Source organism: Symphodus melops, assembly GCF_947650265.1.
Source record: "Symphodus melops genome assembly, chromosome: 16".
Taxonomy (NCBI): domain Eukaryota; kingdom Metazoa; phylum Chordata; class Actinopteri; order Labriformes; family Labridae; genus Symphodus; species Symphodus melops.
In genome coordinates, this window is record NC_136706.1 from 13,006,406 (window position 1) to 13,032,406 (window position 26,001).

The 26,001-nt window shown below is 39.5% G+C and overlaps 1 protein-coding gene across 1 annotated transcript in view; it reads left to right on the forward strand.

The window, feature by feature from the left end:
- Nucleotides 1-26,001, forward strand: part of mmp17a (matrix metallopeptidase 17a) — a 92,509-nt gene that overhangs the window by 22,466 nt on the left and 44,042 nt on the right. The window contains exons 2-3 of the mRNA XM_079364539.1: nt 23,432-23,564; nt 24,535-24,670. Of these exons, the coding sequence (XP_079220665.1) occupies nt 23,432-23,564; nt 24,535-24,670 (269 nt within the window). The remainder of the gene's footprint in view (nt 1-23,431; nt 23,565-24,534; nt 24,671-26,001) is intronic.

The following is a 26,001-nucleotide window of genomic DNA, read 5'->3' on the forward strand; positions in this document are numbered from 1 at the left end:
TCACATAAAATATGCCATTTGGTGGATAATTTTGACCAATGTTCCTCAGAAGTCCAAAACTCTGACAGCTGCAGAACACCTGTAAGAGTTAGTACTGTGCTTCAAAGTTTGATTTGAATGACACACAGTTCATTATCAAAGCTATAACAGCTCAAATGCATATAAACATGAGCTGTACATTGATAGTGTGTGCCTTATTGCATGCATAGTTGCCTTAATGTTACGAGAAGTTATATGCAAATGAGTATTTTCCTCATTGTAGGAGCACTTTCTTTGACTTTAAAATCACAAGTCCACATACTTTGCTGTTTCCTTCTTGGTTTTCAAAACAAACGCAGATGTTAAAAATGGAAAAAAGGCCAGGCCACAGCATCCTCTCTGGAAGCCACCTGCTTCATCGAAACGTTATTTAAGCACTTGGAAGGCGGCAATAAGTTGTTTAAAACAAAATGTAAACTCTAAAAAAGGGGGAAAAAAACAACAACTCCAGACCTCAAGTATTCCAATAAAAGCACACTAAACTTAAACCCCTGCTTCATGGAAACATGTTATGACTTTGGCCTGCAGTGGAAATGAACATAATAGTGGTTTAAGGAAGTGTTCTTTATAGGACACATTTGGTAGCTATTTACAACTGGAATCTACATGAATAATTCACTGTGGTTGGATTGGGGCTTTTTTTTTTTTTTACAGCTTACACGTTTTTTCAGATTTAAGTGTATGCAGCCGCTCAGCTTTTTTCTCTTACTTGTGGCTTTCCCTCGAATCCATCCAACCAACAAATCAATTGTCTCAACTTTAAATCTCTAAAATGTCAGTACATACTGTAAGCACGGTAAGAAACTCATTGACAGAGAGTGTTTTAGTGCACAGCTATCTGGCTGTAGCTACAGAAAACTCTGAAAGCATTTTGTTGTATTGCTGGCATTGATGAAAAAGGTTGTAGCTTTGCTGAAAAGATAGGCTTGCTTCATCTCACTTTGTGCTTCATTGTCATATCCAAATCATTTTGATATAACTGATGTGGTGTTCCTTTTTTTTTAAATAAAAATTGTCCTTCAACTTCATTAATAATATCGCTTTGCTTTACTGGGCCTTTGCTTTCCTGAGGACATGAACTCACTTCAGTAAGCTCAAACAACGCTCTGGATATGAAGAAGAAAAAAAACATTCAGCGGGCTTGTTTTTTCTGCACTTTCACAGGCTGTTCACAAGATAAATTAAATCATGAGTCAATCCATCAAATTCAACTTCATCTCAACATTGTTTGTGTGGATGTTTAGACCTACTCTCTATTATATTACTTACAGAACCCCAACTGAATCCACAGATGTGCATTCGTGAACATGAAATCTGCTTTTTGACAGGCTGATACCTTAAGCAGAGGCATGCGCAGAGGCATGGTGGAAAGTAAGCTGCCGCAACCTGCAGCGTCGAAAAAGTTGCATATAGAGAGAGTCAGAAACGCATTTTGAATCTTTCCTGAAGAGTTTCAAACGAGAAACCACAATGTAAGAGAGGTTGTACACAATATACAACTATAAACTCCCACAGCTGGTTACTAGACTAGCTACAGTCGACTGTGGCTCAGGTGTAGGTCGCATTGTCCTTGAGCACCTAAACAACAAATTGCTTTGGGAGAGTAGGCAATCATTTCGCTTGTTCTGCCCCCATCGGTTTGTTGCTGTGAGTGTGCGTGCGGTGTGTTTGTGCGTTTGTGTGTGTGAGCAGGTAAATGAAAGGCATTTATCCTGCTCAGACAGAAAAACGCTGCGTAAGTGCAGTCTATTTACCATTTACAGGGTGCTGATAGCATCGTTATATGCCAACTCTGTGAATTCTGCGACGAGTATGATGCAACTTGTGAAATGTTGAACGGAACGGCTGTCTGCCAGCAGAGATATGGAATGCTTTGTGTCTCTTTAAGCCACATGGAGCGCTCATGCTGAGTCATTTTGCCCAACGTGCACAGTTTTGAGAGTCATTACATGCATTACACTGCATTGTCATCTCTGTCAGAAAGCTCCACCACTGCTGCCTTTCAGATCAATACCTTCTATTACCAGCTCTCTATCCATCCCTTCATCCTCCGCTCATTCAGCGCTGTATGTTTAACAGGATTGAACAAATGGCAGCCTCCATTAGCCAGCCATGTCTGGGTCACTTAGTGCTGAAGATCTAGGTGAAAGAGGTACAGATTTTGAATCTCACCCTCCTTCCTTTTTTTTCTCTTTTTTTTTTTTTACTTCCCATCTCTCTCTTCTTCTGTTCTACTCTCCCCACCATCAACAGACAGGAGTTGTGTCTCAGCCCTCTGCAGAAGCAGCTGTCTCTAAGCCAGGGATTAAATGATTCACTTACCAGCCGCATTTTAATCCTCCCTGTCACACTCTTGCTCTCAGACACACTCGCGCACGCATACTTTGTTACTTTACGACGGTCCACCAAATTGAATTATATTTGAATTAATATCCCAGAGTTAGATATGTGTAATTAAACATTGACATTCAGCTACGAGTGGAAACTGGGTGTTAAAGCAAGTACATCTAGCAGAACATATCGGTACAACAAGTCAGCCATGTGTCCCATTATAAGCACATTAGATGAAAGCACTTGTCTAATGAGGTGATTGAGTGCTTCAGCAGGCTGGGGTGTGTGCCATCTGCTTGCAGCATAGTGCCTTTGAATCCAACAGATAACTGTTCTTATGTGTCATCTTTTGGCTGTGTATGATGATATATGTGATGGTGCCCTGAAGCTATTTTGATAACAAATTGATCAGGTTTTATACGTCAATCGAAACACAAAACCTTTGGTTGTTCACACGTACCTTGAGATAATTCACTTTGATGTCGCAGCCCGAAAGCAGTTTGGGAAAAATAAAAAAAAAGATGTGGACACCACGTCATTCTTGGTCTTCTGTCTAAATATTTTCTCGGTTTTTGTGGTCAAACAGTGACTCAAAGTGATAACTCTGCCAACCTTGGCAACCCATCCTCCTGCTTATTCAACGCTTTTTCCTATCTTTGCTTTAGCTCTGATCCAATGTGCTTTTTACTCATTCATAGAAGCTTGTGCCTGTTCCAGCTTGCTCTTGACTTTCCATGCTACCCCAAGGATATTATACCACTAAACCAAGCATTTGGTGGAGAGGAATTTAAGACAGAAAAGGAGAAGAAAGAAATATGAAATGTCTGTCCACTTCAATGCTTGAGGAAATGCAGATTTTGTTATTTTTTTTTATTTTTTTTGTGGCATCTTGTTCAGATGCCACTTAAATCAGCCGTCACGTTTGCTGCACCACAGGGCTGTGTGTTCCTGCTTCTTTCCAGAGTCTTACAGAACTTTAACAAACTAAGTGTATGCCATATCTGGTGAAGTTTGCAAATAACACAAGCCTTACAGACTTGAAGTGGCAAAATTGGTGATTTTGTGCTTTGACAACAAGGTTCCCCTCAATGCACTTTAAATACTGGAGTTAAAGATTGACAGTTAATATGTATCACTTTATTTTTTCTTGGGAATAGATTGTTGCTCTGAATGCACCGAACCAGAGTGGCCAAAGGGACATATTTCAAATGCTCACTTGGGCTCTTTCCCAATGTGAGTGAAGTGAGTTAAGGATTATCCTTATTGGCACCAAATACATTTAGAAAATGTTGGCATGAAACCAGATTTTGGAATTGGAATGGTGTGTTTTTTGTTTGATATAGAAATTGCATTAACCATTTATCATTTAAATAGGCCTTGGAAAACAGTTTGTTTGGAAAAGGAAAAGGGTGAAACTCGATCTAGCATAATGCAATTCCTGTAATGAAATAAGCAGGTGCTGTGCTCTGTGACCTCACCTGCTTTTTGTTGGATGTTTCCCGTAAAGTAACAAGTAATGAGTGCTTTTTTTATCATTTGCTAATTTTAGTAAATATAACGGTATAATAGATTCGGGAAAGTAACTAATTTGTTGCTCGTTACACTGCTAAAGATTAAGTCTTGGCCTGAAGTCCATTGCTGATTGTCTGCGACACCAACAGACCTGTGAAGTTGTTCTTTAATTACAGATCCACATGCCATCATCAGACAATAGCCAATGGGTTCTAAGATCGAGTAAGGGAAAAAGTAAAGTGAGGAAATTGTTACTATAGATTAGAATCCCAAAAGGTTGACCTTGTTGACAGGAAATCTTGCTTATCTGAAAATTAGTCACTACTGCAGTTGCAAATTATTCTTAAACTCTTCTTGTAATGACATGTGACTGAATATTTCCTTTCATAGTTAAGAACAGCCAAGTGACTACATGAATCTCTGCAGCACCTTGCTGTTCCCTTCTCGTTTCCTTTGGTCCCAAAGTAGAGCAGTGGTCTATTTTTTATAGCAGTGCCATAGCAGAATAGTATGAAAGTGGTATTAAAATAGTATAACATTTTATATATCACAGTACGTAACACAGCCATGCAAAATATCCATAAGCTCCATAAAGAAAGGACCACTTACGATCAGAAATAGACATGTTTACAACCTGGTTTGATATGGCATCCCTGGTAACATGAAGCGATTTCGGTGAAGAGGGGGCTTAGGTTGGAATTGCACCTGGGCCACTGCGATAAGGCCCCAACTCCTGTGGTTGCACTCTACCAGCTTAGTTTACTGGGTGACAGTTCGCTTCTTAATGTAGTAAAAAAACAATTCTCTCAGCTAAGACAGAAAATCTTATTGAATATAATTTTATAAGAAACACTGTCTTTATGTTGTAAATTAATAGATAAATAATTTAGCTTTGGCAGTAAACTCTATATCTTTATTAAATTAAGGTTGATACATTTACTACTGGACTTCTGTAAGTTCTTTAAGACGTTTCCCTGCTGGTCTGTGAGGCCTCTTTAATTCTAAAATGGCTGGTGGACAAGGCTTGACCATATGAACAACTTTCATACGACCACAACATCTATTAGCATGCTACTGAAACATAAAGGCAATATTCCAAGCTTGGTCCAACTGGCTTTGGATTAAACTTAAGAACAACCATACTGGATGAATGAATCTCCTTACAGACAAATGGCTGTAATATTTGTTCAGCTTTGGTTTTGCAAAACCATTCCTCCGCTCCAAATATACTTGTGTTTCCAATTAGCCAAGATGAAGTGACCTTTATTCTGAAGTTGAGGCTTCAGAACTGTTGCATGCAAATGGCTGTGTGACTTGCAAGTGGCTGCATCCAATTGTCTTACAGTCAATTTGTAGACTATCACTCTGTGGCCACTTGTGACATGCACATGCACCAATGACAAACTAAAGCAACAACACAAGAGGCCAGCCGGTCATTGAGTACCCTTAACGCATGAAGGCATATAAGCATGAAAGTGCTCAACTCAACCTTTCCACCAAGGAGACCATCTGTTTCCGAAGAGCCCCCCCCCCCCCCCCCCCCCCCAACACAGAAATTGGATACTGTTCTGTCTCAGCCAGCAATATCTACCACATCAACAGGTCCTTATCACATGTGGTCTCTAAACTCAGGAGGCCAACCAAGATTAAATGAAGTGAAATACTTGGTTAATTGGTTCACAGATTTCATGTTGTCTCTTATCACTCTCACAATCATTGACACACTATTGGAGTTAAGGTCTATTTCCAGCAGGGTAAAAGCTTGTCTGGTCACAATGTGGTCAGCCTCCCACACACAGATAATTGTATCCCCCCCTTTATTTTCCATTTTACTTAAGTAATTAGGGACAGATAGTGCTGCAGACTCCCGCTGTAGAGTTAGTGATTGTTTTCTCTCTGGTGTCCACTTGTGAGGGGACATAACAGCTCATATGTATCATCTTTGATGGCCACATTTGATTTGATAATGACTGCAATATATCAGACTCCGACTGTGAGAGCACTATGGCTACTGGAAGCATAAAAGTGATTGTGTGTGTCTTACTTACAATTAGTTTTCTCTTCACAGTCACTCCAGTGTATTGTTTGCTTCATAAATGCACTCAGAGAAATATCCTCCCTGGTCTCTGTTTGTTATGTTCCAATTAACACATTATCAGCTCTTTTTTTTTATGTAAACTCGAAGAAAGGTAATAAAATAGGTTGAATTTGTTGTGTACCCACATGGGATCTTGTGTTTTATTTAACTTGGCATATATTGGTTATTCAGTTTGCTCTGTGTGTAAATTAATAATTAAGACAGTAAACACACAAACAAGCATGGTGCCTGCTTTTACATAATAACAAGGCAAAAAAATAAAACCTTGAGGCTTGTACAGAACCCTCTTCAGAACAAAATGCAGCACTTCAATAAGTCCTGACATTGTACCGAACAATTTCCAATCAACTTCAGTAATCAGACTTTTAAGCTGAAGTAATGTCAGCGTGTCAGTACAGTACAGTGCAGAGAGCATCAATCCTCGGGCATGAAATTCAGCGGAACTAGACAAAGCTAGACCAGTCTCTGCAGCAGGATTTCTTCTCTGCACTATAATAAATACATAATTAAAGATTTAGCTTCATCAGAGCTTGGGATCATATCATTTCAAAAATGAATCTGGAAAAGAAGTAAAAGCAGCTGCATTTAAACCCCAAATAAGCACATACCATGGAAAGAAAGGTTCTCTCTGTTTTTGTGGCATCAGCTGGAAACATCTCAAAGACCTGGACTGATTTATAAGGAAGGGTTTCATTAAATGTTTTATGTACATGTCCTCAGAGCCAAGAAAGGACAGGTGAAGGTGAACTCGGCAGAAGTGTAAGATGAATGAAAGATGTGCATTTGCAGAGATTGTACTGACGCGTGTGAACTTCACATGCCCCCTGAAATTGAATTCATCACAATGAACAGCTCGAGTACAAAACGCTGAAAAGTTACGAGGAACTTAAACTGATTGCATGATGCAACCTTATAGCCTCACAGCGGCCGTTGGCTTTCCCACTTTTTTTTTTTTTTTTTGCACTTTACATGCCCTTTTGGAGATGAGTTTATTGACTTTATATCAAAGTGAAAGGAGCTGAGTGGTGTTGTTTGAAATAGCATTTGAAGGAAACAGATTCAGATATCTTGTTCTTTCATTATGCAAATCAGCTTTGCCTTAACATACTGTGGCACATAGTCAAACATGATTTATTCTTACTGAGACTAGTGGAGGATGGAGGATTTTCAAATGTGGTTTCTACCTATGATCAAATAGAAAAAACATGACATTGCATTAACATTCGCATCCAAAAGGAATCAGAACCTGAATGCCCTTTTCATGGCATCAGTTTCTGTAGACCTCAGCGTGTATTGTATCCTGATGAAACACATTTGAAAGGCCAATCTGTAATAAGTCTTCCATGTAATTTAGTCTCCAAGAAAGATATTATCATTCACTATACAAATGGATTTAATATCAATATGAAATGAAGATGTCGCTTAAATCAGGCCAGGTTTCAAATCCTCTCCTGAATGAATGGCTAACTTTGCAGTCCATTACCCAGAAGTCCTCCATTGTGTTTGTCCCTTTCAGAGCCTTGCCCTCAATTTATGGCCCACAGGCTGTGTCACTTCTTTGTATTGCCTTTTCCCCTTCTTTTTTTTAATTCTTATTTTATTAAAGTACAGAGTTCTGCTGATATCACATCCCTTCATTTAAAGTCCTCACCATGCTGTCTTTCATATCTGGAACTTTAGAAAAAGGTCCTCCTTTGTGAAGTTAATTAGGTTATACAAACTGCAAAATATAAGATGCGGGATCCTGCATGTCTTGTCAAGAGCTGCATGCCCGATAGCAAACTTCTATCAAGTGTTATAACCCTAAGGCATATAGCTCTGCATCTGGTGTTTGCACAAAATGTATTAGATGAAATGTCCGCAGTGCTACAACGATTTTGGTGACACTTGTCTCAAAAACAAAACTTGAAAATGTAACTTGAAAAAAAATGAAGAATGGTGAATAAGAAGCATAATAAATCACTGTATGATGCGTAACAGGGGATTTTAATGTAAAATATTGGAATACACTTTTCAAGGATTTTGAAACTACATGACTTAACAGCTAGCCAATTGCTGCCTTTATGACACTTTTCAAATGAGATGGGTGGATGGTGAATTGCTCCATTGTCGTTAGCTAAAATATCTTTCAAAGTCTTCTGATTCTATTTTAATCTTCCATCAGTCAAACGCATTCCTAAAATTGGCCCATGAGGCATCAAGAGGCTGTCTCTATTTTTGAGCTGATGAATGATGGAAAGTTGCAAAAAAACACTGATAATGTCTAGACTAATTTTTGTCGTTGGCCACTTCTGTGGTGGGTAGAGTTTATTGTTTCTCCAAGACAGAACTCATTTTGACATTTGAGATTTCCAAAATGCGCTATATATTTGAACAAGCATGGAGTGCAGTGCACAGAAATGATGCAACCCTCCCTTTCAGATATCAGAAACTGATAGAACTCGAAGCACGTGATAATTAAATAACAAAGTGTTTTTGCCTAAAACTTCAATAAATCACTCTTTTCATCTCTTACTTTTTGTCATTAACAAAAGACATATTCTGCCTAGATGTTAAAATGTATCCATGCTGGAGATCCAACCCTGCATTTATGAATACATTGAGTAAGAGCACAATAGGACCTTGTCATATCTTCAACTGGTAAGGTCATTAAAAACTGACTTCTGATGCTTTAGCTTATGTCTAAAAAATCATTTTTGGCTGCATTTTTTCAAACCCATTTTTGAAGGCGTAATTTTTTATAAAGGGAAAATGACTTAGGTCTTTTTTTTTTAAATTTGGAACAGAATATCCATTTTAATATGGATATTCATTTTAATCTAACACATATTGTTCTTCTGACGTTTTGAAGCTCATTGCAAAAACATAAATCTGTCTATAAAGTGAAGGACAGTTTGCATGGTAGGCTACAGTGATCTGAAATCACTGGGTAGGCAGACGTGTATATAGTCTGCAAATAGTTATCTTTAAGTCCACAGCCAGTCTAGCAGTGAGAGTCTGCACTTGGGCCAAATGCTCATGGGGCACCTTAGACACAAGGTATGTTTAAAGGGTATGGTTTGCAGGACATGGCAGTGCATGCTTCAGTGAACTGTTGTTGTGAAGAAGTTTCTTTTTCAGTCTTGAGACCTCTGGTTTCTCTGTGAAACTAAAAACAGTCTCAGTGTATCCTAGCCCAAACCACAACCTTTTCCTATCTGTTTTCAAGTAGATTGTGGTTAGACTTAATCACTCTGCAACCATTTTGTTTTAGTTTAGACTGTCATAGGCACCAAAGTTGCTTCTCAAGTAGTAAAGGAAGACGGTCCATGGCTTCTCATTAAAGAATATATGTTGAATATGCAATGAAAAAGGAGTGAAAGCATTACAAATTGCATCAGGCAATGCCATGATTTCCTAGGATGTAAGGTTACTAATCGTGCTATGGGAAAAATGTCCGAATGTTAATATTTAGTACAGACCTTTATTATAGCTTGGTTATATTCACAAATTGGCAGTATTTGTTTTGCAAGTATTCTGACTTAAACCTATGCAGAGGGTCTGTTATTACAATCCATTTTGTAGGGCCCTTGATGTGCACCAAATTCACCAAGAACCCATCTAATGGTTGTTGAGATAACTTTTTTAAGAACCTATGAGCAGCTCCGTTGGCTGAGTGGTTAGCATGCCCCAAGTGCAGAGGCTGTGGCTGGCCTGGATAAGGATCTGGCCTCTTTTACCGCATGTCATTGCCCACTCTCTCTCCCATCTCTACTACTCTTTCCACAGTCCTGTCTCTCCAATAAAGGCCCCAAAAAGCCCAAATATAAATCTTTTAAAGGAGTGAAGTTGTCAATTTTTTAAAATGATTTCAAAGCCATTATTTTAGACTATGATTGAACATTAAACGTTTTTTTTCCAATCAATCAACTAAATGTTGGCATTAGCATATGGCTCTTTATAAGTTCAAATGTTGTCCCTTTCTTGGCCTAAAAGCAAATATCAGAAGCTCGTCTCAGTCAGTGTGCTTTTAATCATCTTGGAACCTCAAATACCTCTTTAATATTCCACGGACACCCACCCAATATTTTGTGGAGACATTGTTATTTGCGGAAGTGCTCGGAGGACTGATCTGACCTTCTGAATACCAAAACCTGATTGTGTTTAGTGGCACAAACGTGACGCGGATGCTTTTATTTCATTGAGTGCGTTTGGTCCCACCTGTCCATTGTGTATATGTACTATTTTTATTTCTTTTATGCATGTTCCTTTGCATAAAGAGCTGAACTGAGCTGAACTGGAATTACTGACAGACTAATTGAACAACAATCCCTGCAGCTGATCAGTAGCTGTTACACACAGAGGAACAAAAGTGTGCTTGTATCTCTCTAAATTGCCAGTTGTGTATCCTGTTGTATAAACTAAACCCTTTGCCTTTTCTTTGAAGAAGACTAGACTGCACTGCCAATATCCCCATTGGGTCCTGACCAAAACAGAGACAGTTCATCCATCTTACCATTTCCCCATTTTCTTGACTTATTGTCAAATCCCCAAGACGATGGATGGAATGTTGGTTTCTTAAAATGTATGCTGCTCCGTCCCAACTTTCCACTAAGCTCTCTGCTTCTCAGTTTGACTCTTTAGAACAAGTTATTCTTGTAAGCTAGAGGCTAAACACATTACACAAAGTGATTTGATCCAATGTTATTCTAGAAAAAAAATAGTTATCCGTAAAAGAAACTGAGAAAGAAATAGATGAAAAAGGAAAACCTGGAGCCTCCCCTATAATAGTCCAGTAGTTCAAAGATGTGAGCTGCACATAGCCTCCAACCGTCCTCACTTATTCTCTTTGTGCACTGTCTCTATCCTCTATAGTCCACATACCATTAGATGGGGAGGGACATGATGCTCCTCTCACCAAGTCTCCTCTCAACTTACCCTCTCTGACATCATACTAGCAAGTGTGAATGTCACACACACATACACACACAGTGGTGCATACTTTAGGAACATCTCGGATTAAGCATGACCTGGGGGGTCAACATATGCTGTTGGTGTAGTGCACACACAGCACTACTGTTTTAGTTCCTCACTCAAACAGCTTCATCTCACACTGTAGCCAGCCTTACACACCAGCCACAAGCCCTCTGGGTCGAATATATGCGCCAAAATTTCAATTACATTTAGAATTTATTTTCATTTAGATTGAGATCGAGGATATTCTTTCAGGGAAATGAACTTCAAGAATATCTAATCAGGAAAATATGGATTGTTGTTTCTGCTCGGAGAATAAATCCCTGCAAAGATCATTACGTAGGACAAATTGAAGTATTCTAATTACTTAAAGGCAGTCTATACTGCTGCTGTAAGACATTAGGGCCTCTGTGAGTTGTTGACCTCGACTTTTACAGACTTGGCCAAGAAGTTAAATAACGCAGTTCGTAGCAGAGGAATGGGAGTAGGTGAATAATGGAGAGCAGAGAGTTTAAGTTCAAGTTCAGGCAGTATATTATTATCTTCATTGCAATAAAAGCAGTAAATTTCAACCCTGTCAAACGTGTATACTAAGCTTTATCTTGAGAAAATGCACATTATTTGATAGACATGGTTTCAGAGCCTATCCACTTTCCCCCGCTATAATAAAGGCTAAAAAAGCCCAAAATAAATCTTTTAAAAAAAGCTGAAGAGTAATATATTGACAAGAAGCTAAATACATCACATTTGAACAATTATGCCCTCAGTATTATTTTTTTTTGCATTCATTACATTCTTTTGCATCAATTGATGGAATATCTTTGCAGACATTCTCTTAATTTTTGTAAGGAGACTAAAAAAAAAGGATTATTTGTACCCCACAGAGATACTTACAGACCCTCACTGTAATCCTTGTAATCTGCTGGTTGATAAATAACATGTGCTCTGGCTCTATAGTTGGGGAACAGTGTAGTATGGTACATCCTTTTGATGTTATAATAGCCCGACGCTGTTGTCAAAAAGATAGACGTTGTTTGTTTGTGGCATCCAGACTTAACTGGATTCCTTCTGCCTGACAAAGTGGCAGCATTTTTTGGGGGGGTGTGATCAAACCTGCTTGTAAAATTGTGCAACCTTTTTCTGTATATTGCGGGCGATTTCTCTCACCGTCTTTTCTTTCACCTGCTTTGTTTGCACATGTGAGACGTAACCCTCCATCTCTTCTGGAAATGCTGTTTTGTAATAAACCCCCCCCCCCCCCCCCGTAAGTGTGCATTTGGTTTCAGTTTTTTTGAGCGTCTTCGTCAAACACACAAGCTGTCATCATCCGCCTGTTATATCATCCCAGTGTAATTCTTTAAGTAAAGGATTTCTGCGAGTAAGCTGCTGATAGAAAATGGAAAGCTGCTTCGCAGAATGATAGCATCACATCAGCTACTGCACACACTCCCTGGGTGTTAGGGAGAGAATGGGTTTGGAGAAATCTCCTCAACTGAGAGCACAGCGTCTATGTAGATCGATGTAACAGCGACGGGGCGGGGATTTTTCAAATACACTTTTTTGGTGGTGAAGAGAAACATTCAATCTTGTAAGCCTGTGTCTGTTGGTAGTTGTTTTGATGTACACATATTTTGTTTGCCATTTAAGGAAAGGAAGTGTAGACGCAGTGGTTACATCTGGTTCTGTGTACAACTTTTGAAAATTATTATTTTGGATTGAATACAATAATAGTATTCATAACAATGGATGAGCATTTACAGCAGTGCCAATAATCATCCTTGTGGTCCTCTGTGTTTTCTGTGGTGTGCCGCTCATCAGTACTGCATGTCTTAAGGACAGCGGTCCTTCAAATCCCAGTGTTAAATGAAATGACAGGGAACGCTACCACACAACTCGGTGGTGAGTGCCGTCCACGAGTTATGACAAAAAGTCCCTGTCGACACGTTGCAAATCAGCCCTCAGTAATACTGCATGCTCTTTCCACACACATCTTTTCCACACTCCTCGCTGTATGTAAAACATATTTGCATCACACTATATCTGAGGGACAACTGACCGGGTGTAGTGAAGATGATCAATCTGGTAGTATACGAATGAATCTGGGAATTTAATTTTAAAAGAAGTTTGTAAATGGTAAAGAACAAGCTAAGATATATACAGTGTTTAATTGTATGTAAAAAGACATCTGGTGAATATTGACATTATATACTAAAGGAATGTTCTGTGATTTGATGAGCGAGGCAGAGGTTTCTTGTTGAGACGCCTTTATGCTCTCTTATACCAACAAACTGTTGTCTTTTTATTTTTATCAGACATACAAAATCACAATTTGTCGTTTCAATACATGCAAGCTGCCGTTACTCCTGCTCCTTACTGTCAAGAATCAGTTGTGAAATCATGGTTTTTTTTTTTCTATAGAGCTACCTGGAGTGACCCCTTTTTTGTTGGTCTCTTTGGCATTAGCTTCACAACCTTAGACAGACAGGAACGTGAAGGTCTGCCCCCGTCCCGGAGGTATTTTTAAACAGTGTAAACATTAAAGTGGCCACTGCTACTTCACAGATCCTGGCAGCAGGGTCGTCGGGGTTAAACTGCTCCCGGTGACTCATTTCTCGTCAATAAAGAGGAGTGTGATCGGACTCAGCAGCTGTTCCTTGAGGGGGAAACAGAGCGAGGTTTTGTCAAATGAGGAGCTCACAGGGAGGGCCGTTGAAACAAACTGAACTCTATACGGAGGATGAAGGGATGGCAGGGTGATCTTTGACCTTTTTTAGGGATCGGGAACAGAGTTTGCCCCATCTGGCAGGAAGTGTTGCATGATGCTGGAATGACGCTGATTAGCAACAGGAGGATGAGGGAATGTAGTGAGTTAATGCTCTGATCAAAGGCTGTTTTTGTCCACCTCTGGCGCTTCGACTGTTTTCCTGTCTCTGTGTCTTGTCTTTGTCTTTCCTATTCTATCATCTTTATGGTGAGTGTTACTTCTATTTTTCATCACAACCTGCCAGCGCACATGAAGTATCACCCAATCAGGAGAGGTGGGAGTCCAAATAACGGCTGTGAGACTGAAGACAAACAAAAAGAAGTGAAAATTGGAAAAACAGTTAGGGGAAAAAAAAGTAAAAATGTGAAGGCAGTAACAGAGAGATGAAACAAAACAGGACATATCTTCTGTTGGTGTAAGGCTGCTTTAGACCTTTCTGTATTATCAGATTACAGTGACCAAGGGCTCGACATTTCAGACCAAACAAATTTAGTTTAACAGAAAATGTGCCATGAAATTGAACAGACGAAAAGCTAAGTTGATTTAATACCTACCTAGCCATTGACGAATTGTATGAGGTTGTGAGAGGCTGAGAAACACTGTGTCTGTGTGGATGTGTATATAACAACTATTCAAGTATAACAAATCTGGAAAAAGTGTGGGGATCGATATTCAACGGTTATTCTAAAGACAAGTGGATGAAATACCAACCTGATTTCTTGTTTACTTGAACAGAGCTCTTTGTACAGCAGACTACGTAGACTTGGTGCTCGATATTTTCAGAAATGTTTGAACTGCTAAAACCTGGATTTAAGACTACGTTAGATCTGTGTGATATGATTTCTGACCATTTGGGCTTGCCTTTTAAGAAAATCTTCATCTCACAATCTGTCTGTAACATATTTTAATGTCTCCAATTGTTCCCTCAGAGTGCCATGTGTACAGCTTTGTTGTTTTATTCGTTTACACTAAGTTTAGCTTTACTGACCTTGTGACCTTTCCTTTTTACCTTTTAACCCTTATAGGAGATTTCAACATAATGTGTGTCCTTCTAGTAGAAAAAAAAATGTTTCAATGAACAGAAATAAGCACCACTCTCTCAGTGTAAACTCAGTGGTAAAAAAAACAACTGGTTTTAGATATATTTTGGATTTAGGAGGGAGATGGGCCACGTTTCAACAAAAAGAACAGCAGATGGAACGATAGTTGAGTTGTTGCACACGTCACAGAGGTGATTTGAGACCAGTCCTTAGTCAGACGCATGGTCGAAAGCTTTCCTCACCTCACGTCTGATCAGGAGGACCTTTGTTATTTTGAAACCTTATTATCAGACTTCTACAGTCAGCCAAACTATTGAGGAGGGGGGAAAAAAACACACCGCACTGATTACCGTAAATTCCGGACTATAAGCCGCTACTTTTTTCTCACACTTCGAGCACTGCGGCTTCTACTCCGGTGCGGCTAATGCATGGATTTTTTATGGGGGACAATGAGCTTCTGCCGCAAAAACATTTGACTTCGTCACGTCGGATCTTAATATCAGTCATTTTGCGCTTCATGCACGCACCCTCATCATGGAAAACACACGGAGAAATACATATGATGTAGCTTTCAAGTTAAAGGCGATCGACCTGGCTGTCAAAGAAGCTAACAGAGCTGCTGCACGTTAAGATGACACTGACAGCGACAACAGAGACTGAGGAAGTGAGTAATGAAGTCATTCTGAGGCAGTGAATGGATGGACTTTTTCTTGTGAAATATATTACGGTCATCTTTTTCATCAGCCGTGTTACAGACACCGTCGGCTAGGCTTCGTATTGTAACGGTTCATGTTGTAAAGTCAGTAGTTGATAATGTGTTCATAATTCCGATTATGTGGAGAGTCAGTGAATGCACCAGCGAGAACGTGTTGAGTGGCTGTATGAGAGAACGCTGGGGGAGAGAGTTGGATTGTTACGGAAAGTTATGTGTTGCTCTCTGCTGTAAACGGCGTGGTCACGGCCGACAGTGATCGGGTTATTAAAAGTTATTATTTGAACGCTCTCGTCGTCCTTTAACGTCCGTACGGACGCTACAGTATTTGCGGATGTTACCGGTAGCCTACGTCTGTGTAAATAGCTCTTGTTATAGCGTGGACACCTGCGGCTTATAATCAAGTGCGGCTTATATATGTACAAATACATTTATTTACTTATTTTTAGCCGGTGCGGCTTATATCCAGGTGCGCTCAATAGTACGGAATTTACGGTAGTTCATATGTAATTATCCCACCGTTTGTGAGGGCTCCTGCTGTCATTGTAAAATCATGAGTGAAAAATGAAATCTAACATTTTGCATAGACGTAACATTATATAATACTGTTTTTGTGATTGTATGCTATGTGGCTGTCTGTGGTATCAGGAGGCGACAGTATTCAATTAAGACAATTAAGAAAGTACCATTTAAGTGAAGCAGCGTGTCAGTATTCACTGTGATGAAACATGCGCTGATGTTACATAATCTACATCTTTATTAGCAACTGCTTTGCTGTACTTTTTTCCCTCTTGCCGATTACATCCACTTCTTTCACTAATCTTTCTAACTGCACGTATCATTGCATAACTGTCTTACTCATCCAACGAGTAATTGGTGTGATGATGCAAACTTTATGCGAACCACCATTTGAGGATAGAAGCATATGCTGCACAGGATAAGTGAATGATTTGTATGAATAGATAAAAAGGAAAAATATTGACATTCTGATAACTGTACTATATTCAAACTATGCCATGAGTATCTTTCATTTTGAAGTGGTAAAATTGTAACACATTTTTGTCTGTTCCCTTCTTTCTGTGTATTTATGTATTCTGTGTTCTTTCATCTTTACCCTGATGCTGCACAAGTTTCTCTGGATGCTAAATTTCTTAATTAAGGGGGAGATCAAAGTGTCTCGTTAAGACGCAGATACAAATCCCACACTAAGCAGCAACGTGTCAGACAACCACATCTTCAACACATTTTGCACAATGAATGCAAAGTTCCAACTCTATTAATCAAATATACGATGTTTTCATTCTGCAAATGAACAAAATTCAAATGCGGAAAGAGTTCATGTGGCTTGCAAAAGTTGTCTGGAAAGCATTGTTTTGGTTTTTTTCAACACATGCAAATGCAACGATATGGAATCATTGGGCCCATACGGATATGGATATTAGGAAGATGAAAAATCAGATACCGATCTATCCACCAACATCTGTTTCCAGTCTGTAGAGAAACAGTATACAGATGCATACATGTTTTATCTTTAAACCCTTGTGGTAAAGTTATACAAAGAAGAAAAAATGAAAAAAATGGAACTGGAAAATAACCTCGCATGTATGCGCATTACTGCTTGACACTCTGGATAGATAATGCTTGTTGTAATCCATGTAGCACACTCTGCTGGTGACAGACAGTAAGTATGTAATACAATTATAATCAATGAAAGGCTATTTGACTGAGGAATAAATCTAGTAATATTAGCGCACATCTGCAATAAAATCGCCCAATACCAATAGTCACTGGATATGCTTCTGTTTTATCGGCCGGCTGATTAACCAATCGGGTTCTAATGCTTGTATCGCTGTAATTCATGGTCCAACTACAATCATATATGGTCCTACTACAATCAGACACTTTTTCGTATCATGACACAAGTAATGCATCCAATCAATACAAGATGATCTCTTTCTACCTCGACATCATGCTATATCACACCAATCCATTTGTTTTCAGCCTGACACTCGCTCACTGTCTTTGTCCTTATCTCTTTGTTTTGACCCGTTGATCTCTGGGTAATAACAGGTCTTGACTGTCACCTTCTTATGCTATCTTGCTGCTCAGTTACCCTCAATCTACTCTAATCTACCCTTTTCCCCCCTCTATTTACTTTCTCTTTCCAATGTGCCTCACATTTCAAGGAGACTTATGACCAAGATGGAGAGATGAAATGAATGGAGGAGGATATGACGTTGAAGTTGAAATTATTATTATTGAAGATATGTATGAAGTTATTACATTTCATCGTAAGGATAAACATCGCGGTAGCCATTTACAAGTAGATAAGACTTAAGTCCACAAATGGAAACACTACAGTTGTGCAAGGAGAAGGTGATAGAATCACCAAAGTTAATGTGATTAATCCTCATAAGAACATTCTGTAGAAAATACTCCAATGGTTGAGTCATATTTCCATCTCGACCAAAGATGTGGACCGACACTGTTAATAATACTGAGACACGTGTGAGCCATGTCAGTGTATGAACGTGCATTCATTATCACATGTTTCATAATATCACGTTAAAATCATCAGTCTCAGCTTGGCTGTCACATCATCCATTTTCATCCTGACCTTTTAGAAATGCTTATGTCAAGGAGTCCGCCCATCAGCTGATTAAAACATCCTGTTAAGATGATTGGTCCCTCCATGCAGCCCAAGACTCTATTCAGTCAGTCTCTGTTTTTACAATCACAATAAATAGTATGGCTATCTGTATTGATCAATACCCATTATGAGGTATGCACTTCCATCATATGAGTCTGAAATAGGGACAAATAGCTTTTTCTCCTCTTCAAAGTCCAGAAACAACTCACACATCCCACAAAATGAAACACTTTAAATAATTGATACCACATTGGTATTTTAGATTGAAGATATGAGAATGCTTAATTTGAAGTGTAGAACTATAAACCATTAATTGTCATTTTTATAAAAAAAAAAAAAACTTTCAGCCATTTGGCTTGAACAATGGTTGTAAAAATGTTGTTTTTTTGTAGTTTGGTCAGCTTGACTTAATCGCTCAAGTTAACAAGGGAGCTTTGTTTTTACACTGTAAAAAATAGTGTTCACAAGAACTCATAAAAGCCATTCTGGCAACAAAAACTCCCCTTATAGATAAAAGTCTCTGTTTACGTTGGTCCAGGAATAAAAACCAGGAGATGAAATTAGCAGTCAAACAATGCTCCACTGTGATAGTCTGTTTTAAAAGTCGGATTGAAAAACAGCAAGAGGAAACATTGGAGGCACTATATGGGTGTGTTTGTGCATCTGAGCCTGTTTCTTTTTCCGTTTCCTTTCCGTTTTTTTGGGGGTTTTTTGGCGATGTTATTCACGCATGTCTGTCTCACATTTATACACCCCCTGCATCTCTCTTGTGGTGTGTGATATCATAGTCAGTGCTTCAGTTTGATGTTTACAAGGGTGTAGAACAGAAGGCTCCCTTGAGGATGAGTAGATGTTAAGGCTCCAGAAGCCCTTTCTCATCAGAGGTCTCCCTCTGTCTCACCTCTGTCTGACTCTGCCTGAATCCCCCTGAGTGACATGTTGTGTCGGGTTAAATTCTGACTTTGTTTTGCTTTCACACACCTTCCCTCTCACACACACACACACACACACGCACACACACACACACACACACACACACACACGTACAGTCACCTTTCTGAACAGTACGCAGTCCTGACAGTTAGATAGATGACGGAGTTTAGGATGCTTGACAAGGTGGAACAACGACCTTCATCCATGTGGACAAACACGCACCACAGTTACAATAATAAACAACCCCAGCGCCGGACAGAATGTTGATTTTTGTACAAATCCACAATACCTCAGATAATGTCCAAATACTTATCATTCAGAGCCAGCCTTTTTCGTCTCGACCTCCACAGTCTTGATTTCTCGCCTTGTTAAATAAAGGCCAAACTGGCTCTTGCATTCGCACTGGATGTTGGTACTCGCAGTAAACTGCTGGGTTTGAAGAGTATTTGAAGGAGTAAGGATCTGTTGATAAATTAAACCACAGGTGGCTTAGTTTTTACATCAGAAAACATTGCCCTGTTAATGAGGGCAACAATTGGGTTGCAAGGTTCCTCAAGCCTGGTCTGAAGATTGAAACGTTTTGAGACTGTCTAGACAACAATTGAATGGATTCCTTTCAAATTTGTTACACACGTTTAAAACTTATCAGGAAGTTGTTCTTCATATCTGGCACTGTTATCAGTTTTTTTTTTTTTGTATATTGCTTGCTGTATCAGATTTTTCTCAACTGTGATGATGCTGTGATGCTGATTTTTGCTTTATTAAGAGTGGCTAAGTGGTAATTGTATCCGGTCTGTGTGTGTGTCTGTATGTCTGTGTGTTTTAGCCCGTGTGTGAGTAGCATGTCTCACTTGACAGTGGCTAGAGTAGAAAGTTGGAGCAAGAGATGGTTGGGATAAAAGGAACTGCAGGTCAGAGTCTAACCGGCGCTGTCCGCTTCAAGGACTGCAGCCTCTGTACATTTATCGAAATAACTAACCACTTGTCCAACGGCCACTCACAAAAACAGTTTTCAATAACATTAAAAAAGCTGACACCTTTTTGAAATAGTCGTTTCGAGGCGGGGGTGTTGTGCCTCGTCTTTAATGTAACAAACCCGCATGGAAAGGTGGGGGTGACGTCGTTCAACTGCTGAGCTGGCATCAGAGGACAAAACAGCACCAGCCCCATGTGTGAATGTGTATGTGTGTCTACACAGAACAATGGCAGAGTGTCAGCGGAGCTTTGTTACGGCGCTCCGCATTATCGCCTTGGAATAGAGTAGCCTTTGGCATCTGCTAATCTGCAGGTCAGCTGAGGGACAGTGAGATTGACGGCTACTTCCAAAGAAAAAAAAAGGAAACGTAGGTCTCAGTTTAACAGTCGTTTTTAGATGTCAGAATGGGCAGCTATTGGCCAGGTGACAAATCCAATCATCTCTCTTTGTATGAACATTTCTCTGTAGCCGTCGGATCGAATGTGACATGAGCATTGTTTATCCACTCTTTGACTCTTTTTGTTCAATCAGATGTTCTCTGCTTCCTCCCTGCAAACTATGAGTCTGTAAACTTTAATGACAACCACAGCACAGAAACTGAAATCCGCCAGCAGAGAAAACTGTTGGTGGGGGGGGGGACTCTGTAAAGTGGCAGCAGGATTGGCAGAATATGCCTCCGTACTGAAAACATCCCTGCCATTTGAGGCACAAGAATACGATATGGGAACACCAGGGTGTTACACATGACTTTGTGCCACTGTTTTCTGTCTATGCGTGTCTTAATAATGCATGATTAAAGGAGAGCGGAGTCCCAGCCATCTGCGTCAGCCCCCTCGTGCTTGAGTTAATCACAGATTTAGAGGGAATGAACTCAAACAGGACGCCGCAGTCGTCTCTTTATATGCAGAATTTTCTCTCTGTGCATGAGGACACTTCCTTTCTCTTTAGCCCTTATTCTTTTGGAATTCAGTGGAACGAACCGTTAGCAATTATCTGAGAATCAGCTTGCCCTAAAGTGTATCTCTGCCAAAGAAGATGCTCACAGTGTTGAGAAAACACAAACTGAATGCATGTCTCCCCGTTGTTTCAGATTGCCGATTTTAAAAACGGACATAGACTGTATTTTTGATCTCTCTAGTTTCCACATAAATGGTGAGCAGGAAAAGCTTGTTTTGAAAAAGTCCCCTCATTTGCATTTGTGTGGAGCACAGTGTCAGTCATGTGGACCCCAGCTGATGTAACATCCTTGTTTTTCTATTCTGGACCATATCCAGTTAAAAGAAGAATATTTATATTTAGAAGAAGCGATGCAGTAAAGGAAACTTTTTTTATACTGCAGGGACTGTGTTCAAGCATTTGCAAGCTGGTCCTTGAGCAGGATGCTAAATCCTGAGTTTCTGTGGTTTTATTCATTACGGATGCTTTCACTGCGGTCTGTGGATTCTGGGAAGAAAAAAAAAAAAAGAAGCATTTTATAACAGGGATCAATATTGCCTCATATCCTTCTCTTTTTTGACACATCTTTCCCACCTGCTCAGTATGCTGACATATCATTCCACCAGTAAAAAGTGGGCCAGGTGGCTTTTGAACTTTAAAGTGCTTATCGCTAGAAGCTGCAGCTCAGCATAACCTGCCACTGAATCCCAATGCCTTTGACCCAGACCGCACAGTGTATACAACATGTCAACTGCATCACACTGAGCCTTGAATGCTGATCACACTTCAGCCCTTTCTTTTATCTTTACAGTTTTCCCACAACACATTTTTTTTTTCCATCGTTTACTTTTTTGATTGTGTTTTTTCCTAATCTGCATGACCTTTGACCCTCAGGATATGTGATACTTTGTTTACAGGATATCTTCATCAGAAACCTTTTTTTATACATGAGCAAGGTTGCAACGCTGTCTTGAGCAGAGATCATCAAAGATAAAAGTGCATCCTCAGACACATTTACATCAGTGTCAAAATCATACGAATAGAGGCCTGTCTTCATAACATGATCATAACAAGTTAACACAGGGACTACTCATCACATGATCAGGCATTACGTATACTTTATAATTAAAACCATGTATTGTGTTCACAGCAACAGTAACACTCTATGGTAACTTTATAAGACGTGTATGTAAGTGAACACAGTTAATAACAGTTCATAAACATTTAATCTTTTGTTAAAGAATTAGATATTGCTTTGAGTTAAAGGTCACATTGTGTCCTCATTTTCAACTAGTTTAAATAAGTCTCAAAGCTCAGACCAGGCTGTTTCTGTGTCTGTAGCTTTAAATGTCCCTGTAAGGTAGTTGTGTTTGACTATGCCCCTTTGGAAGGCTTTCGATGGCTTGGGCCCTATAGTTTACGGTGAGACAGCAGAGAACAGAACAAACATCTAGCTGTGGGATTTTCATCCCCCTGGGGGAGGGTTTACTGCCCTTTGTGATGTCATGAAGGGAAACATTTCTATCCATCTGTCCATCTGTCCATCTATCAATCCATCTGAATGTTGCATATATATGACCTTTAAATAACAAACAGCTGCAGTACATCATAAAAAACAATCTCCTTAAAAAATTATTTCTCTTTATCCATCATCGATGTACCGCGTGAGAAGACCATATGAACTGTTTGTTTTGCTAAACAAAACCAGGAGGAAGGGGGCTTCTTCAGAGCTTTGGTCAGTTATTCATCTAATGAAATTGTCTCACTGTTGTCAGGTGATATCTGGCTTGTCACTGTGTTGTGTGCTGATTCAAAACCTGTTCAAACCAGACTTGTGAGAATGGCTCTCATGCAGCAGTGGTGACGTTTTAGAAGTATTTTTAAGACAGGAGAAGAGAAAGATATTCCAAGCTGTCTTAAAATCGTCTCTGGTTGCATTAATCCACTTGTTCAAAAGTACATTACAAAATGTGGATGTTGCAAATCAAGCACTGTATGATCCATGATAACAACCTAAGAAATGTGATATGCAGCAAACAGAGCAAATCAATCAAACAATATTGTTTACTTTTGAATAATTGATTAAAATGGCATTGTATTTTGAAAATACTGAAATTTGACATTTTTATCAGCAAAGTGTGAACTGTCTTCACAACAGTTTTCAAAGTTTATCACAACAGGGTTTTCTTTTGGGGGGGGGGGGGGTTACGTTTGTTATGACTGTGCTCTATCAAGACATGAGTGCAGGCAAACAACTCAGTAATGGGATTATAGATAATGTCCTACTTCTGTGTCATTTTATGAAACATGCGTGCAAATGTTTGCATTCACACACGAAGCTCACACGGTACAATGCACGGCAGATAGTATCCAGATCCTGTCAGCGTGAACAGGTGTTAGAGCTTCTCAGCAGCTTTAGAATACTCCAAGTCTTTGAAATGCCCATAGCATGACCCTTAAACCCTGTGTCCTCTGTTTCCCTGTCAGGACTGGCTGAGCAAGTTCGGCTACCTCCCGCCCCCCGACCCAGCGACTGGTCAGCTTCAGACTAAGGAGGCCCTGACCAACGCCATCAAAGCCATGCAGAAGTTTGGAGGGCTGAAGGAGACCGGGGTCTTCGGTATGTGACTTTGTGTGACTTTGTTGAAAAAGGAGGAAAATGGTACTTTGGAAGGATGGATTGATTATGTGTGTGTTTTTTTAATTACAAAGAGAGATAGGCTGATGGAGTGAGATGGAGTTTTGTTAAAAAGTGAATCTTTGGGAAAACATATAACCTCTTCTCTACACTTTATAACAATTCAAGTAATTACATTTCAAACTACGGCTTTAGAAACTGCCTCAGAGATAAATCAAAGCCCCCCTGACAACCACTGTATTAGAGTGTACATATGTCTACACACATGTTAATATGAAATCAAAATCCCAACACACACACACACACACACACACAATAGAATGACTGTACTGCATACTCTGTGATTTATGAGTATAACACAATAACAGTGTATTGATTTGTAGACCTTCTACTCTCTGCTCTTACATTACAAACTGTCACCTACAGTACACACACCCTGCAATTCTCCTGTACAAACAGTATCATTATTCATCATACACAGCAGCATCACATATATACCACAAACGATATAAAGAGGATTCTGTGTGTGAATGTCTCCCAGAGAGTGCAGATGTGGATGAGCAAGTATGATTTATGGCATGAACAGTAAGTCTGAGGGGATGTGTGATTGTGCATGTAAGAGGGCTTTGCACATAGCATGTATGATTTATGGCCCAAAAGGCTATTTGTACCTTCCTCAACATGCACTTCATTTAAGTACATGAGCACATACAGTACGAATTACTACCACTGAAACAGGCATTTGTAAACAGTTGTTCAACCTAAGCGGTGGGTATCTTCGCCTATAGAATTATTCATGCATTTCTAGCATAAGCCAAATAACCCTGTCAAGTAAATGTGTGTTTATACATAGATGCTGTCATACAGCTCGATAAGTAAAGCTATATTTAGAGTTTTATATTATGATCAAGTTTGATAAGTGTGCCCTAATTATTTCTCCTCTCCTCTACAGACCAAGCCACACTTGGTCTAATGAAAACACCCAGATGTTCTCTGCCAGATGTGTCTGAAGGAGAGGGGACAATGGGCCGCAGGAAACGAGGCCTGAACCCTCAGAACAAGTGGAATAAGAGACATCTGTCCTGGAGGTAGGGAGACACAAAATCTACACTCTGCAAGATGAACTTACAGTACACCCCCCCCCCAAAAAAAAAAAAAAAGGTTTTCAATATTTATTGTTATGATCATTCAAAATTAATTTCTGTAATTATCCTGACTGTTGAAGGATGCTTCACATAGATTAGGCCATTGAGTCAATGGCGTCAGAGTGAGTTCTTATCCTGATCATTGTAGTGTGCTCTTGGCATTAGGAGACATCTTGCTGTTGCTTGGCTACCACATTAAAAGCTGTTCATCACAAACTGTGCTCATGTATACAAGTCAACTGTGTTGGTGTTTGGGAAAAACAAAGACACAGCTGTATCTAATAAACAAATCAGAAACATAAAAGTGGGTTTTTAAAGCTTTTTTAAGCTCTCGTTTTTATGTAGATGTTTTTTTTTTGTCTGTCTGTCTGTCTTTCTGTGTTTTGTAATTTTTATGAGCAGTAACTTTTGCTCTTTTCCTTGAAAAAGAAAACCCACATACACTTTGTCGCCAAGGCTGCAGAGGTCTTGTACAAAGCGATCGCTGAAAAATAAGTCCAATCTTTTTTCATTCATCTTTCTTAACTGGAGGGAAAGAATCACGAAACACGTAAAGCTTCACTCAAGTGCTCACTTATTCTATGACATGCAAACTACAGGATTTCAGTTAATTCCCATCTGTGTCAAAGGATACCATAGTAACTATGTTTTGTATTCCATCTCGCAAGCTGGGAGTCATGAAATACTCTCCATGTGTAAATACTTTGGTCGATGTATATTGACCCTCCTCAAGATGGAACACGTTTCCTCTTTGAATTAATTCCAGCAAACCGTAAAGAAACAGGGAGAAGAATTTCATAATATACAAAGAAACAAATCTCTGTTTTTGTATAATGTTAATGAATATAAGTTACTTTTGAGATCTCATGATCAGTTTCAGGTTTGGGCCTCCTATAGGTAAATGACTTCTTGACAGAGTTCTGCAGTTCATACTGAATATGACAAAATAAATGGTCATGTAAGAGCAGCTGGAGCATCTGTCAGGGTTACAGCTTAGTATCAGAAAGCACAGAGTAACATGTGGTTGGCTCTATGCTGAATCTCTCACACTATGAGAGGTGATTCAACGAGATTATGATCTAAGCTGGTGTGTCAGTCAGTCTGGGTACGATGTGTGAATGCATTCCTCAAAAATCCCGATAACATTTATTCGGCACTTGAAACATACATGCACACTCGGAGCGTAACGGTGTTCGTATTTGTCTCGTTCTGTCACAGCTCAGACATCGTCATCAACAATTAAACACAACAAAAAGAAGAAGAAGAAGCAGACA